General features: G+C 36.2%; 1 protein-coding gene across 1 annotated transcript; it reads left to right on the forward strand.

The window, feature by feature from the left end:
• The first annotated feature begins 19 nt into the window (after positions 1 to 19).
• On the forward strand, positions 20 to 15,106 carry LOC129272507 (mini-chromosome maintenance complex-binding protein-like). The gene is made up of 14 exons (XM_064107613.1): positions 20 to 337; positions 1,122 to 1,201; positions 1,788 to 1,928; positions 3,075 to 3,218; positions 3,791 to 4,090; positions 4,654 to 4,757; positions 5,321 to 5,487; positions 6,197 to 6,320; positions 7,016 to 7,133; positions 7,679 to 7,844; positions 8,876 to 9,009; positions 10,653 to 10,823; positions 11,411 to 11,499; positions 12,571 to 15,106. Exons 1-14 carry the CDS (start codon positions 280 to 282, stop codon positions 12,707 to 12,709), a joined length of 1,935 nt encoding a protein of 644 aa, XP_063963683.1. The 5' UTR covers positions 20 to 279; the 3' UTR covers positions 12,710 to 15,106.
• Positions 15,107 to 16,779: the final 1,673 nt, after the last annotated feature.

Raw genomic sequence — 16,779 nt, forward strand, 5'->3', positions numbered from 1 at the left:
TTCGCGCGATGAATGAATCATGTGTGCAAAGCATTGTGTTGCAGTGGGGCATTTAAATTTGCTGTGTTGATACGATATACGGCCGGCTCAACGTGAAGAAAGAGAATTTCTTGCACTTGGAAGATCTGACTTTTCTGTGAGATCTAGGAACAAAATTCTCGTTGTTTTCTTTTTGAAGATCTGAGTCGATTTTACTTTTTTTGATATCATCATTTTCCACTGAATTGAAGTGCCGAAGTGAAGTTAAGTGAAGTCAAGTCAGAGTCAGACTTCTCAATCATGCCAGGAATAGATGACTGGGTGAATTCACCTCTTGACATTGTACAGAGTTTATTTGGTGAGTAACGAATTCATGGTTTGGATGAGGAAGGGGATGGAAAAGAAGAAGGAGATAATAGAATGAAGAGGAAAAGGAAGAGGGGAAGGGGGAAGAAGGAGGAAGGAAGAAGGAGAATGAAATATATGAATGAGAACAAGATTCAAGAAGAGGAAGAAGAAAAAAGAAATATGGAGCAGAGAAGGAGTTGGATGATTTTCCTGGTATTGCGTTGAAATTTGCTCTACATTTTTTAAAGACTGCTAGATCTAGACTCTACACCAAAATTCTTTTGTGTAGCAGATTATTTCCACATAGGCCTAAGCAGTTTATCTAAAGAACTTGGTTGCGAGCTTTTCTCTTGTGACCAAAAATGCTATTTTGATCTTGACTTTGATTTATAGCAAAATTATTTCCTGGGGAAGAAAGATGGGAAGAGAAGAAGTAGAAAGAGGAATTAGGAATATTAAGAGAGGGTTGTCTAGGCCCCTAACAATAAGAGGAAGAAGAAGGATGTGATGGAGAAAAAGAAGATTAAATGAGGAGGATTGAGAGCTAAAGAAGACAACAAAGAATAATTGGAATGAATAGTCTTCTTTTGGTCTTCTTCATGAGTCTGTGTAGTGCATCATGTGCATGTATTTTATTGGCACATTATTAGTATTATAAAATCAAGAAATACTGTAGCTTGACAAGACAACTTAACTTAGATAGTCTGGTTTAACTTTATTTTTAAGTTAAGTTATTGAAGAGACTTGAAAAAGTCTACTATTTCTTTATTGTTTGTTTTTCAATTCATGTGCAGATGCTGAAAATAAAGAATGGAGTAACAATGTCGACGGGTACTTCAAAAATCGTCTGAGTGATTTCACAGCATGGCAGAGGGTAATTTTTTTTCTGTTGATACACAATTATCCTTAGGAAGAGAGGACTTACACTTCTAATGGCGTTGACTTCTACCTTTTAACTTCTTTAGCCTATTGTTCCTTTTTTACACCTTTCTATTTAAGACAAGGACCATTTAAATCTGCTTTATTACTGAAGAGTAAACCTTACTGTATACATCTTGTGGCCTTTTATTTTATTTTCAGCCATCATTCCCGAGATCCAAGTTATTCCCTGTTAATTGTAATTGTTGTTTTGTTCAAGAGAAAAAAATGTACCTGATTATACCTCGTCAATGTGTTTTATATCAGTTTACATGCCGAATCAGTCAGTAAGCTCTCATCTGATTTCATAGATTTCTTTGGACATGTACATGCTTCTATTTCACTCATCTTTGAAGATTTGGTGCTACATCCAAGACAAAATTCTCATTGTTTGTTTGTAATATCCATCTCTGTTCTTCAATTCGAACCACAGAATCCCCGTAATAATTACCATCGATTGATGGGACATGTAGAATATACTTTGTTGAAAAGTTCTGTGCTCTGAATATACCCTTCCTGTATTATTTTGGGTTTTATTTCAGATTCCATCTCTTAACCACACACCGCTCCACACATTAAAGCCCAACTCACTGGTCCGGTACCGATGTATGGTGCAGGATATGTTTGATCCAGAGTACTACCTTGGGGTCTACGAGGTCCAAGATAAAGCCAGCAATACCACAGTAAGTGAATAGAGGTTGACCCAGTCTACCAAGAGCAAACTGGGATGGGGGTGGGTTGGGGGTGCAAAATATGGAGGGGTTTGAGAGTCAATAGACCAGTTTACAAAGTCACTGTCCTAAATCACTAGATAATATAGAGGTTGACCCAGTCTACCAAGAGCAAACTGGGATAGGGGTGGGTTGGGGGTGCAAAATATTTACAGGGGTTTGAGATTCAATAGACCAGTTTGTACTTACAAAGTCACTGTCCTAAATCACTGGATAATATCCCACATATATTTAAGACCCTAGAGGAGTCTTTGTGCATTTCGATCAGACACAAGTAACATGGGTTTCCCATGAATAGCTTTTAATTCCACTTTGATGAATTAATACCTCGGTTTAGATATCAAAGAATGAAAGCTCTTTTTTATTCACCCACTTTATATGATCAAGGATGCTTGATGTTTGGAATACCCATTTGCCTTATTTTAGTGTTGCTATGTCGGGAGGTCATCTAAGGTTTTTTTTTTTCATTTTAGTTCACATGGCCTTTACCTGCTTTTACTCAGATTATATCTACACACTGGCTTCAGGCCAGTTATATACCTCAGTCACATTTGCTCTGGCGGCTGTACGGCGAGTCGAAAACAGCCATTTTCACATTTTTGTAATAGCTACATACAGGTGGTTTGAATAAAAATGAACCTGCCGTACCGCCGCCGTAGAACAAATGTGACTGAGGTATTATAAATGTAAACGTCGGCACAATACTAGTGCCAGGAGGCCAACACCTTCCTTAAAAATCACCCAATGGCCTTACCATTTGAGGATTTGTGTGGAATATACAGTGTTTATTTTTCTTCAAATTTTTTCCTCCCTCAGTTTAATAAGTGACTGGATGGTATTGGTATTGAATGCCTCATGTAGATTGACAATAATATTGGTTTTATGATGTCTTATGTCTATCTGTTTTATTTTCTAATTCTATATATTAAAAAAATCATTGTTGAAATGGATTACTTGTATACAGGGTACCCTTGAAAACAAAGCTAGTTAAGCTAAGTTCGTCGGGCTAAACTATTTTTTTTTTAATGAAACAGATGAATAAATGAACAGATGCAGTTAGGTAAAATTGGTGTCATTTTTATTTTCTCTTTTCTGAAGTTCCTAAGAACTGGGAAGTATCAGGATATAGCAGAGAATAGTCGCGATCTAGAAGTCAACCTTGAATCAAGAAGGAATGTCACTTGTGATCGTCAGACATTATATTGTGTTCCAGTACCAGGAGAAAACAACTGGATCAAACAAATATCCTTTTCTGTTGTAATACTTAAAATAGAAGTACATGCAGTAGTAGTAGTAGTAGTAGTAGTAGTAGTGATAATGATGGTGATAATGAAGGTGATGATGAAGATAATGATGATAATAAATCAGTAAATAATTAATATGATTTTCACTCAAATATGCAAGGCATGCTTGTGACATAGAAATAATTTCAGAAGAAATAATTAGAAGAATATAATGAATCATATAAAGTACAGGTATGTCTTGTTTTATCTTGATGTTTGACAGAATAAAGGATATCTCCATTACGGGGTTATAGGGCTGATTGTTCAACACAAAAAATAAAAATAAAGACTTACAATGATAAGTGTATTGCAACGTGTAATAAAAAATCAGAATGAAACTCACTTCTCTTTCTCTCTCTTTAATTCTTTTTTAGTTATTTTGTTTATAAAATAGTTCAAATGTTCATGAAACATTCCTTTTTTTTCTTTATTCAAGAGAGACTCCATGATGAAATCATTGTGCGTTTGTTGTCTTTTATTAAGACAATCTAATTAGTGCCATAATGTAATTTACCTTAACTGGATGTTAACGGCTATGAGGAAACGAGCCAAAAGATGACGGGTCCCCAACTTGACCCCAGTTCTAGTTCTACATCCAGGGTCAAGAGAGCTCTTGATATTGACGAGACCACGCCCTCAACATCCCAAGATTCCTCAGTGACCCCTCAGCAGAATGGTGATGCGGTAGCCATGGAGAACGGCGGGGATGAAGGAGATGCGGAGAAGAGGAGCAGAACGTCGGATGGTGGAGCGGCAGGAGCAGGCACTAATACCACCGTGAATCTTAACTTCCCCATTCCAGGGGAAACAGGGACTGCTTGTCTTGTTAAAGTAAGATTTTATTCAATATACCCAACATGGGGATCATTGCCTAAAATCATTGAATCATTATTAGTATAATGTACTATTTTATCAATAATGTTTTGTTCTTTTTGTCCAATGTTATACTGTATTAAAGTTTGGGAGATATGAAAATAAATTAAACCAGCACTGAATGTTCAAAAGCCAATTGAAATCGAGGATTTCATGGAAGTTTCCATTGAATGACAAAGACAAAGAAAGGATAATACTTTTATGGTACCATGGAGTGGGCAATGTTTCATATTCAAAGATGTTGGTAAATTTTGTATGACACAATTTTACTAAATGAACAATGTAATTGAAACCTCAAAATAAATATTTTGCCTGCAAATTGATGAAGTCTGATTTTGAAAAGACATTCTTGATCAATCTGTATTTATGTTTGTAATAAATTAAATCCAAAAGGAAAAATGGAGAAATAAAGATAGACACTGTTGTTGTTAATTTGAAGAATGAAAGCTGTTAAAATGATTGTTTTGGGCAAGATGAAATATATTTGTTTTGGTTTTGATTCTTTTTATTTTCCTTTGAAGGTTTACGATCAGATGGATGTGTTCAAAGTAACAGATATGGTAGAGTTTGTAGGTGTTCTCTCAGTAGATCCGTCATTGGCACATTTTGCTGACTCAGAAGAAGGGTAAGTTTATCTTTCTCTGTTCTAAATACCATTTCTCTCCCTAACCCCCCCCCCTCCCTCACTCACCCCCCTCTCCCTTACTTCCTCCCTCTCCCTTCCCACTCCATATATTAAAAGGAGGAGTTTACACCATTTGCATGTTAAAGAACCTACATTAGAGTGAGGAAATTTTTCGTGGTGAAGTAGTTAACATTTTTTATTTACTCCATTAAATTTGTAATTCAATCCACAAATCATATAAATAACATTAAGAAAACAAATCCTACCATTTAACATAACTTTACAGATTAATATACAGGTGTGCACTTATATGTCGCATTGTGTTGGTAGTGTCAATATACCTTGGTCTATCAGTCGGTCAATCCATCCTGTATCTGTTTATATTCTGAAATATTACTGAGAAAAGATACTATGTGGCTGTATATCCTTATGGTTAAAAACAATAGAAGATTATTTGATGTATTCCACATGTATTTTTGGCAAATTATATTTACATCTGCATTATTAGTTGTTTGTTCATTGCTTTTTCATCACTGTTTTGGTTCTTTTTTGTTTGTTAATAGGCAAAGTTTAGGAGATGCAGTCGAGTCAATGGAATGTATAGAGGAGCAGAACGCCCATTCTCCGCCCCCATCACTGGTTCCCAGGTTACACGTGATCGCATCTCGGAAGCTCTCTCATATCAACCCTCACTTACCGCATGATATCAACTCCATCATGGGAAAATCATGTAGGTATTCATAACATGACATGTGTAGCATCCTGGCATCGAGGGCAGGGACATACCATATATATTTCTCAAAGAATTTCACATTGTCCCTTGTCCCGACGTGTCCTGACAAGGGCTTTTGGGTCTAGTGAGGAAAACGCATGTATTTCCCGAAACTTGACTCGTCCATATCATTATCCCCTATAGCTGTATATGTAATTCGAGCTATTATTTGTAGTAATTTCTATGTCTGTTTACTTCTCATTTACTTCATCCCCCATTTTTTTTAGGAGCTATATTTGCTGGAGCCAATACATGAAATTGTAATATGTATAGATATTGTGCTATGTTTATCCTCTAAATTTTGATATGTACTTCATGACCATGGTCCCGTTTCCTTAAGGTCTGTTATAATAACAAATGCATAAATACTATCAGCCAAGGATCTCAGTAGCTTTTAACTGTTGCAAATTTTTTATTGTTTTTTATTTCTATGAGGGGAAATGGTTATTTCCAGATTCAGAGATTCTTGGACAGGTGTACGTCATGTGCCATCAGCATTGTTGGATTTAATTTTGTGAATTCAATCGTATCCATATTAATGATGTGAATTCTCCCAATCCCTTTCACTAATATGAATTTTCCCTAATCCCTCTGATATGAATTTTCCCTAATCCCTTTGATACTTATTTTCCCTAATCCCTTTGATATGATTTTCCTAATCCCTCAGTGGTAGAGAATGTACTGAAGGAGGCGGGTGTCATCAGAGACCAGCTGAGATGGCTCCTCAGTCAAGTTCTTTTATGCGATGCCCTAACAGCAGATTATCTCATCCTCCATCTTTTATCATCAGTGTAAGTTTCTTGACAGTTCTCAACCTTATCTAGAAGTTGTGCACAACTTTACATATGTCTGGTGAACCTTTCTCGATGCAAAATCTGGGCCCCGTCTAACAAAGACTTGCGATTGATCCGATCAATCGCAACTATGGAAAACCAGCAAAGTCAACATATAAAATGCATGTTTGCTAAAAGAAATTCTAGATATGAATGTACATCCATAAATTCATTGATATCTTGACAGTTCGATGTGTTCTCCTTTGTGTACAAAGGACATTTTGCACATTTCTTGTAGAAAAAATTATGACACTGATGGATTTCCATAGAGGTACGATTGATTGGATCAATTATAACTCTTTGTAAGAAGGGGCCCTGATTCTTAACTTATTTAATCAGCGGTCTGTTTCATAGTGAACAAGTGAACAATTTCTATTAAAAAATTTACTATCAGTCAATCAAATTAAATGTTTTCAGTAGCTTAAAAACTATCATTGCAAATTTGTGACTATAACAAGTTTTAAGAAATGGGCCCCGGATCTTTGTGAATTGGATTACTAATTGTTGAAAATTTCACACATGACGCTTACAATTATAAATATACAATGGCATATTCTCTGTAACTTTGTAGAAAGTATCTTTTATATAATATAAATCATCTGATCAGAACTGATTTTCATCCTCTCTCTTTATCTTTCGTTCTCATCTTGTAGATATGCAAGGAGAGAGGTTTGTGCTATAGGGAAGCTGAGTTTAAATCTCTCTGGTATCCCCCAAGATCCAGAGTTTGTGACGACCCTCTACTCATTAATAGAACAGCTTGTCTCAAAAGTAAGTCGTACTCAATAACTAGCAGTGTCCAAAGCATCAGCATTATAAGGGATGAATTGATCTTATCAAAAGTTCGAATTTTACTTCTGCTTAGTGGCTTTTAACAGGCTTATATAGGGAGGGTCAAGATTTTTTAGAGCATTTGATATTTTATCCAACATATTTGTCATCTGTATATCTATAATATATTCAAATGGGGTATTTTTGGTCTGAAAGTGAATGTTCCATCATTTATGATTTTTATTTTGTGGTAATCACTTTAAGGTGTACTCTCATCACTCTTCGGCCCTTATAATCAATTTATGACTTTGTAGTTCACTGAAGCATTCACCCTATAAAGCTTTCATGATATGGGATGTAACTTGTTTGATAATATTCCTGAAATTATTTTATTTTTACGTGATGGATTATTACAAAGCTAATGGAAAGTAGTATTCTTATATGTGTCAACCATTTGTCTGATGTTGGGGCAAAATATAAACAAGCCTGAAATAAATCATGTATAGACTTGAACTAATAGTTTTCTGCCTTTGTTCATCCCATAGTCCCACCTCATGCCTCTGACGTTGGCTAACATGAACAAAATGAAGTTAATACCCAAAAAAGACTACACGGCAAACAGGTTAACCAGTGGCTTACTTCAGCTCACTGAACGAACGCACCTTGTTTTGGATGAAACTGCTATGCAGCCCGGCAAGTTGGATTCTCATGGTGAGCTACTATAAAGCAAATTCTACATTCCAATTCTGAGCGTTGGTACTTCAAGAGACCCTTAAAAGCATTATTGGATTCATATTTTACAAACATTGTACCATGATCTAAAGCCAACCTTTATGAATGTAAAATGTGTTATTACAGAGCATTAAAAATTTGGGGTACGGTATCACATTTAAAGGTAAAGTCCACCCCAGAAAAATGTTGATTTGAATAAATAGAGAAAAATCAAACAAGCATTATGCTGAAAATTTCATCAAAATCGGATGTAAAATAAGAAAGTTGACATTTTGAAGTGTTGCTTATTTTTCACAAAACAGTGATATGCACAACTCAGTGACATGCAAATGAGACAGTCGATGATGTCCCTCACTCACTATTTCTTTTGTTTTTTATTGTTTGAATTATACAATATTTCATTTTTTACAGATTTGACAATAAGGACCAACTTGATTGAACCACATAGTATTAAACAATGCTAATTGCACATGTATGTTCAGGGAGGAATCAATCGTTGTTTCACACGACAACAGGGAGAAAATTTTATTATTTCATATAATAAAACACAAAAGAAATAGAGAGTGATGTCATCAGTCTCCTCATTTGCATACTGACAAGGATGTGAATATAACTGTTTTGTGAAATTAAGCGTAACTTTAAAATGTCATAACTTTCTTATTTTTTTGCTTGTTGGATTTTTCTCTTTTTATTTGAATAAACTTTTTGTTGGGGTGGACTTGTCCTTTAAAGAATCAGTAGTTGTGTTTAAACTTGTGTGTACATTTGTGTGTAAAGTCATGCGTAACATATACACAAAACTGTTGTTGCTGACTAAATTCAAGATTGTTGATTGGCTGAGAAGCACTGACTGTTACTATGGCAATGGTCAGAGAATGGCTTATTTGTTAGATCAATCAATAGCAACTTTCACGAAATGGTCCCTTGTACAATTAAGGACTAGATGTCCTTCAAATTCTATGATAAAACATTTTGATCACAATCCATATCACTTGACATGTTGTATTTAGGATTGATGAATCTGGCTGCCCTCGGAAACGTCATCTCGTGGCAGAAGGTTGATTATGACTTCCACTATCAAAAGACAGAGTTCCCCACCAACATCGGGGTCCTGGTCCTATCGGATGGAAAGTCCATTCTCCCTGTGAGTGTTTAAAAGTTTTATGTATGGTTTTGTAATAAAGGACCCCTGCAATCCAAATTCCAGTTGATTCCTACGAATGTGCAGTGCTAAATCAGTCAGATGGCAGGTCCCAAGAAAGTGGCTTCTTTCATCCAAGTGTTATTCATGACTTGAGATGTTTTGCATATTTAATTAGCTTGATGCGGACCAAAACACCTCTTTTTCATTCGGTCATTGCTGCTCTAATTGTGCATCGAATTTCATGATTTTGATATCATTGTAAAGAAGAAGAATCATTCTTTCAGGTCAGATTTTGAAATATAGGTTAAAATTTTGATCTAAAATATGCTACAAAATAATCATTTTCACCTGTCAAAAGCTGCTATTTTCACACTTTATTTTTGTTTAAGCCCAAATGATTTTTAGATCATGATAAAGCTGAATATGTATGCTTTAAAATGGTATAGGTTTCAAAATGAGAATTGGTTTAATCGGGTCAAGATCACACTTTTCATTGGCCAAGTACATAAAGCAGCTTGAAAACAAGAATACTGCACTCTGATTGGTCAAAGAGACCACACACTGGCAAATTCCAACAGTTCCAGTGCCTGGGTTCATGGAAAGGTCACACTTCCCATGTGGTAATCTCCTCAAATTACCCGCGCCTGTTGTTCTGTGAACCTTATCCAGCCAATCAGAACTCTGAATTTCATGCAAGTACAAAATTTCAGAAATCTCGTCTTGTACCTTGGTGGGAAAAGTGTGATCTTGACCCGATTAAAAGGTGCCGCATATCAAGAGTGGCATTGTTAGAAAGTACAGAAGTTCAGCTTTATGGTGATATATATATCATTGAGGCTCAAAATAAAAGGTTTTGCACAATTTGCAAAAGAAAACAGAGGAAGAAAATTCAGTTTTGAGGCACATTTACAGGCCAGAAATTTACTTATTGATCAAAATATTGTATACAAAATAAATGACTAATATGAAAGAATAACAATTACTCTATCTGATGGTGCAATAATATTTCATTTAACTTGAGGTTAACACAAGTAAATTCTTAGAGAAGAAAATCTCACGAATCACGAGAGTTTGCAAGGAGGAGGATTCAGCCACGAGATGATTTGGATGAATCTGGCCTTTTTGCTCATTAGCATAGGGACCTGCGGTCTGACTGAAATACAACTCGTATGCTGTCATTTTAGTAAACAAATCTGTTTTAGAGATTATGAACTTTTAAAAGAATGTTTTTAATTTGCTAAGCTCCGCCCATCATAATAGAGAGCTCAGATCTCATTCTCTTCACAACATCATCTGTCAACCATCAGCCAATTGTAAGTGAGCTAACAGTCGTATATAGCTATGCTAGATCTGACCACATGCTAACAGTCTCAAAACAAAAGATGCAATGCTGCGGCATCACCAGAGACAGAAAGGACATTGGTGTTTTATGAAAGTATGGAATTCCATTGTTAGCATGTGCTGAGCTGTAGGAAGTTGCATCCAAATCAAAAAGCAATAACACTTCATTTAAGTTCCAACCCCACCATGGTTATTCATCATAAACCTGCATTAAACAGATTGTTCTGCTATAATTTTATGAACACAAATGACCTTTGAAGGAGGAAACAGAAAAGTGATATTGTTTTTTTTCTCCTGCGTAGACCGATTGCCGAGTCCATCTGCAGCCTAAGAGGGACGAGGTCAACATGGCCGACGTCCAAGCCTCGGTCCAGCAGGCTCTTAGGTCTGGGACCATCGACCTGGATAAGATCAGGACCTTCCTTGAAGTCTTACCGCTCCTGGAATACACCATGTCTGAAGATGTTCAAAAGGTGGGCCATTTCACAGGTTTTCATCACTTTACATTTTTAGGTGGTTATTTTAACTAATAATTAAACAACAAAACTGGATACTAATACATTGTAATTTTGCCATTTATTGGACCATTATGATTATGATAGTTTGATTAACCTTGATTTATTACTTAGAATTTTTTTATGTAGAATTTTTCATGTAGTATCATAGCTTTTTTTTTAATTCAATATCATATGCAAAATGCATGTGATACATTACGTATAATATTAAACATGTACACAAAACATAATTCAAATAAGCTTTATGTGCTTTGATCAATCAAGATCTCAAACTTATTTTGTTGCATATTTGTAGTGCGTTTGTTGCTTGATAGATTTCACGACTTCATAATATCGTATTTCAAATTATACGATAGGGCAATTCCATGAAATAATCAACCATTTTCTCCAGTCTTACTAATTTGCTGAATTTGAGATCATTACAGTATTTCATTTTAACTACATGTAAAAAACAATGTGAAACCATTTTAGGGTAGTCCTGCAAATTATAAATTCTTTTTGCTTTGTATATCATTTTGATGGTTGCTTTTCTTTTATCTTGACAGTTTGTTGAACAAGACTTTGTGGAGGCAAGGAAGAGTGACCCAAACAAAATGACCCCAGAGGACTTCCAGCATCTTCTTGTGATCACAAGGTCAGTAGACTATTAAGTCCTGTCTCTTCCATAGCTAATTTGGTATTAATTTTTCCTTTATTTCCAGTAGCCTTTATACTCGGTATAATTATGATATCAGTAATGTCATTTTACTGAATTTGCAATATGTCAGGATCACTCACTGTTTATTGCTTTCGGCCAAGCCAAAAATTACCACACACACAAAACAAAAGACAATCTGACCTGATATTTGAGGGATCATTGGCCCTAACAGCTTTGTCATATTATAATCTGTCTTCTTATTTTCCACCGAAGTAGTGATATATTTATATGTATGTTACTTCAAATTTTGATTTTTTTTGTTTATACCGAGGTTTTTTACCTGACTGCTAAGAAAGCACGAATGCCTGTGAGCAAGTAACCAGGGGACCAACGGCTTAAGGTCCTTTCCGAGGGACCTGGTAGTGAGGATAAATGCCTTACCAAAGGGCACTAGCGCACCATTTGGGAATCGAACCCGGGTCACCGGAATCCGAAACCCCCGCTCTACCGACTGAGCTATCACGCCTCCTTCTTTTACCTTTTCCCCATTATGCATCCAGCAATTACTAACATCATAGAAGATATGTGCAATCACATCATATACTTGTAAACTGTCATTCAGTGAGTAGTCCAACCCTTAATTCTATTTCGGATTCACATCACACTTATGGCAATGGCCTTACGCTCTCTCCACTTTACATGATCCAGCACATTCTCTAACCTCAACCCAACTCTCCTCCTTCACTTGCTTCTCCTCATGTCTCTTGTGGCCTTTACCTCCTCATTGAACCACCCACTTCAATCCCAAAGCCCTTCTTAAAAGAATGCTTGCCATCTCTTCTCAGCACATGCCTTTTCTTCTTCTTCTGGAAACGGTTCAGGCAACTGTCTGGTGTATTGTCATACTGGTGAAGTGCAGTGTGCCAGTGCATGTACGTCATCCGATAAAAGATTGCTTACAGCCTATACCAACATACCCGATTTGCCTTCACCAACCTGTCCATCACTTCTTTCAAACCAGACATCTAATTCAAACAATCATTTCTTTATTTTTTTCATGTCATTCAGATTACTGAGTCTGTCGTTGGGTCAGCCATCTTTGACAATGCAGATCTGGGAGAGGGCGAAGAGGATGGAAGCCGAGCGCAAGAACCGTCTCCAGAATGCCACCCGTCCTGCTGCTTCACCTGCCAATGCTGCACAGTAAAAACTGGATTACAAAGACTGGTATTCCATTGTAAGAACATTTTCCATCTACTTCTGCTGCACAGATGAATCAAGATTACAAAGACTGGTATCCCATTGTAAGAACATTTTCCAGCTACTTCTGCAGCACAGTTGACCCAAGGTTACAAAGACTGGTATCCCTTTTCAAGAACATTTCCAGTTACTTCTGCAGCACAGTTGACCCGAGATTACATAGACCGGTATCCCTTTGCAAGAACATTTCCATCTACTTCTGCTGCACAGTTAATCTTTTTGATGATGCTCCATGGACATACTAGTTCTTTTCACAAATAAAAATTACAAAAAGTGGGTTATTAAGAATTCCATATCTACGAGCCGTCCGGGGAGCCAGTTGAATCTCGTCAATGGGTAAATACTCGTTATTATTATTATTTATTTGGAAATGAAGATTATGCAAAGAATACTTGAGATGGTCTGAGACACAAACTTGCACCTATTGACCAATCAAAATGATGTGCTCTCTCTTCATTATCTATTGGTAGTAACTTAAAGTTTTCATCTGGAAGGTGGCTCCCGATTGGTCATTTTCATGCAACTTTTTAAGCAAAGTTCTTGACAGTGACACATGAAGCATTATGACAAATATTTTCTTGTAGAAGTTTGATCTTAGATGCAAGGTTTCCAGAAGCTTATCATAAATGCAAATGGAGATCATTGACAAGGCACTGCATGAAATGCTCTGTGCAAAGTCTTTTGGTATTTAGAGGTTGCTATATTCTGGGCTTATATGCCATATTCCTTTTTTCAATCACGTATCATCTGCTGTGTTCATTATAGATTGCTTTGAATTTATTTATCACATTTACCTGCCATTTTGACTCTTGTATAGCAATAATATCTGTAAAACAGCCTTAAAAACTGACATAATATCTGTCTCCGTTTAAGGGTTCGTGCCTCTACACATTTCATGAAATCTCTGAATTGTTCCCCAGAACTGAAGATTTTGAAATTGCCCTGAAAACAATGATAATGTTCCAGTTCTTGCTTGAATATAGTAGTTTGAACTTGATTTGTATTATCAAAGTTTTGAAATAAGGGATATTCGTGAAACCTTGTTTTAAGTAAATAAGTCTAGGCTTAGCAATTAAAGGTTTTACAACATTCTGCTTTCAAGAAGAAGCATTATTATTACTATATCAAGTAGAATACTCACTGTTGATGAGGCCAATATTCTTTGGTTGGTCACTGTTTGCTTCATAATGCCTAAAAGAAGAGGCCTACATAAATAAATATGAGGATGTGATGATATTTTTTTGAAATCAAAATAATTCAAATTTTGTACCATTGTAATCAAACCTATTCAAGATGAGCTAATAGGGGAAAACACAATTTTACAAATATGGAATTGTTTTTATTAAGCATATTGCATGATGGTTCTGGGGAGTCTTTCATCCAGATTTTCATTTGACAAGATGTCATATCTGACAACTTTCCTTGAATTTGATTGGCTGAGAAGCACTGTTACTATGGTAACTGCCGGATAAAATGGGACTTGACGGATTAAACATCTGACAAGTCCTTTCGTGAAACACTCCCCTCATGTCAGGATAGGGTTTCCTAGACCCTGTTACATAAAGCTTAGCGATTAATTGTGGGTCTGTTCTCTGTGATTGATTGCATGGATTATTGTATGTGATCAATCGTAGAAATCAATCCTGCAATAAATTGCAAAGCTTTATTTTACAGGGCTCTGTTCAACATGTGGTTCTTCCTAATAAGAATTGGAATTAGAATGGATGGTGAGGAACAGTTGAGATGAAATTCAAAAGAGAGATAAACTGTGTGTGTAGGCATGTAGGCATACAGTATGTAGATTTGATATCAAGGCAAGTCAATAGGTCTATTATAAACGTCTTCTGAGTTTGCCTATCTTGTACCATGCCTCTATTTTTAATTTTTAATGGTTTGAAATTATGCCTATTCCTTCACCTGAACTCCTCTATACCAGTATTTCTTTTTCTTTTTACTTATCTTTAATGATGTTATATACAATTTGGTAAAAAGAAAGAAGATATTTCCAGAATCCAGGATGCCACTCGTGCCTTGATTTTTTTTTCCTTTTCTACAGAGCAAAACAATGACTACATGTACACATCCTGCCCCTTTTCTCTTTACGTGCCTCCAAGATGGCACAATATAAAAGCATATTATTAGCATTATGATTATATATAGTATTTGTTTTATTTTGTAATATCCATGATATTTCTGAGATGAAACTGGGATGGCATTTAAATCCCTGTATATTTTGTACAGTGTGTTGTATGTGAAGTAGTGTTGTCAAAATAAGTGATTGATTAGTGTATATTTGAATATTCATCAAAATGAAATGTATAGTTTGTACATAGACTTCCATAAATTATATTGTAATGTGTCATTTTTTAGGACTTGAATATTCATTATAATGTGTTGAGTTTGCAGGTTGTGTGAGTGGATTTTTATTTCATAAAACCAATTGAAAACCCTTATATGGGTGTACCTTCTGAACCTTCTGAAGTTACACCGGCAGGGCAGTAGACTGCAATTCGCCAGCATACTACTCTCGTGTGGATGAGTGCTGCCGGCTCTGAAACCCTTTACAGGCTGTGAGGGTATCATTTTTTAAACAGAGATAACAGTACATCAAATTTTGGAAGTATTGGAAGATAGACAATAAGAAACCTTAAAAAAAGAGCTTGTAAGATTAGGGTCATGTTTGTCCAAAGTGATTAACTGAAATATCTATAAACTAGGAATTGAAACAAAATATTGTATATTGCAGAGAAGTGCATTAAAGAGTGAAAGCAGGAGTAAATACAAAGCATGTGCATGGAAGTGCGGGGTAATATACTAGAGGCAAGTACAATAATCAAGAGAGAGAGAGGGGAGAGAGAACGAATGAGAAAGGGAGAGAAAGAAAGAAATAGGGAGAAGTCTTGAGATGAAAGAGACGAGGGTAAAATAAACATCAAAGAGAAGAGAGACTGATAAAGGAAGTAAAGCAGTAGAACTGATGGAGATTTTGCAAGATAAATGAGGTAAAGTACACATGAGTTTGGAAGATCGTGGATGTGATGGGGGGGGGGGGGGTTGTGGAATCTGAAAATGTAAGAGCATGAAAGAGAAAAAATAAATGACATAACCAGACCCCACCCCCCCCCAGGAAAAAAAAGAAAGGTAAAGAAAAGTTGTGTTGAGAGGGAGATAAATGCAAGAGGATATGACTGATATATTCGTCTTAGAAAATATAAATCTATTTCCTACAAGGGCTAGGGCAGAGAGAGGAGTGAGAGGGAGATAGAAGAGGGGGATTGGTAGGGTAGAGAGATGGGGAGGGGTAGATGTAGAAACAGAGAGTGAGGGGATGAACAGACAGAGATGGAGTTACTAAGAGAGAGGGGGTAAGGAAAAGGTGGTAGGAGCGATTAATGACAAAATGAAAATAAATCAAATCGAACAAGAAGATGAGCAAAATGCCATTTGATTGGTCGAAAAGTAGAGGTTTCAGCCAAGCGAGACAAAAGAGATGCCTCCGAATGGTGACTGGGCATCCCTCTCACGCCCGCGGATACCGATGCGAATGCCCGGAAAACGGTTGGATGCCGGATTAGACATTCGAGTGTTTCCCCATTTGCACGTGGTTTACCAAGGGCTTCCAGCTATATTATTGGGTTGCTATCGATTTGGCAAAGATCTTTAGCATTTAGGTCGAGTCAATGATTCCCTGTCAGAACTTTTGCCCCCAGAGGTTTGTATACATTTTGAAGAATCGTTCGTCCTTGTTCTTCTCTCTCTCTTTCCTTTTTTGTTCTTTCGCTTTCTTTCTTCTTTATAATTATTTCCTTATTTCAGTTTCTCTCTTTCTTTTTTTTTCTTTTGTTTGTTTCTTTTTTTCTATTTTCCCCTCTTTTTTCTTTCTTTCAGTTTATTTGTTTCTCCTGATTTTTTTCCCTTTTCCTTCTTCTTCTGTCATGCTACCTTCTGCTTTCCATATGTCCCTTTCTTCCCCTTTTATTCTTAACAATCTAATATTCAAAGTGAAATAGGCCTTAA

Source organism: Lytechinus pictus, chromosome 12, assembly GCF_037042905.1.
Source record: "Lytechinus pictus isolate F3 Inbred chromosome 12, Lp3.0, whole genome shotgun sequence".
Taxonomy (NCBI): domain Eukaryota; kingdom Metazoa; phylum Echinodermata; class Echinoidea; order Temnopleuroida; family Toxopneustidae; genus Lytechinus; species Lytechinus pictus.

Coding starts and splice junctions, on each gene's coding strand:
- LOC129272507 (XM_064107613.1), top strand. CDS start 280: ATGCCAGGAATAGATGACTGGGTGAATTCACCTCTTGACATTGTACAG. Junction 7,134..7,678: donor TAGAACAGCTTGTCTCAAAA/GTAAGTCGTACT, acceptor TTCATCCCATAG/TCCCACCTCATGCCTCTGAC. Junction 10,824..11,410: donor TGTCTGAAGATGTTCAAAAG/GTGGGCCATTTC, acceptor TTATCTTGACAG/TTTGTTGAACAAGACTTTGT.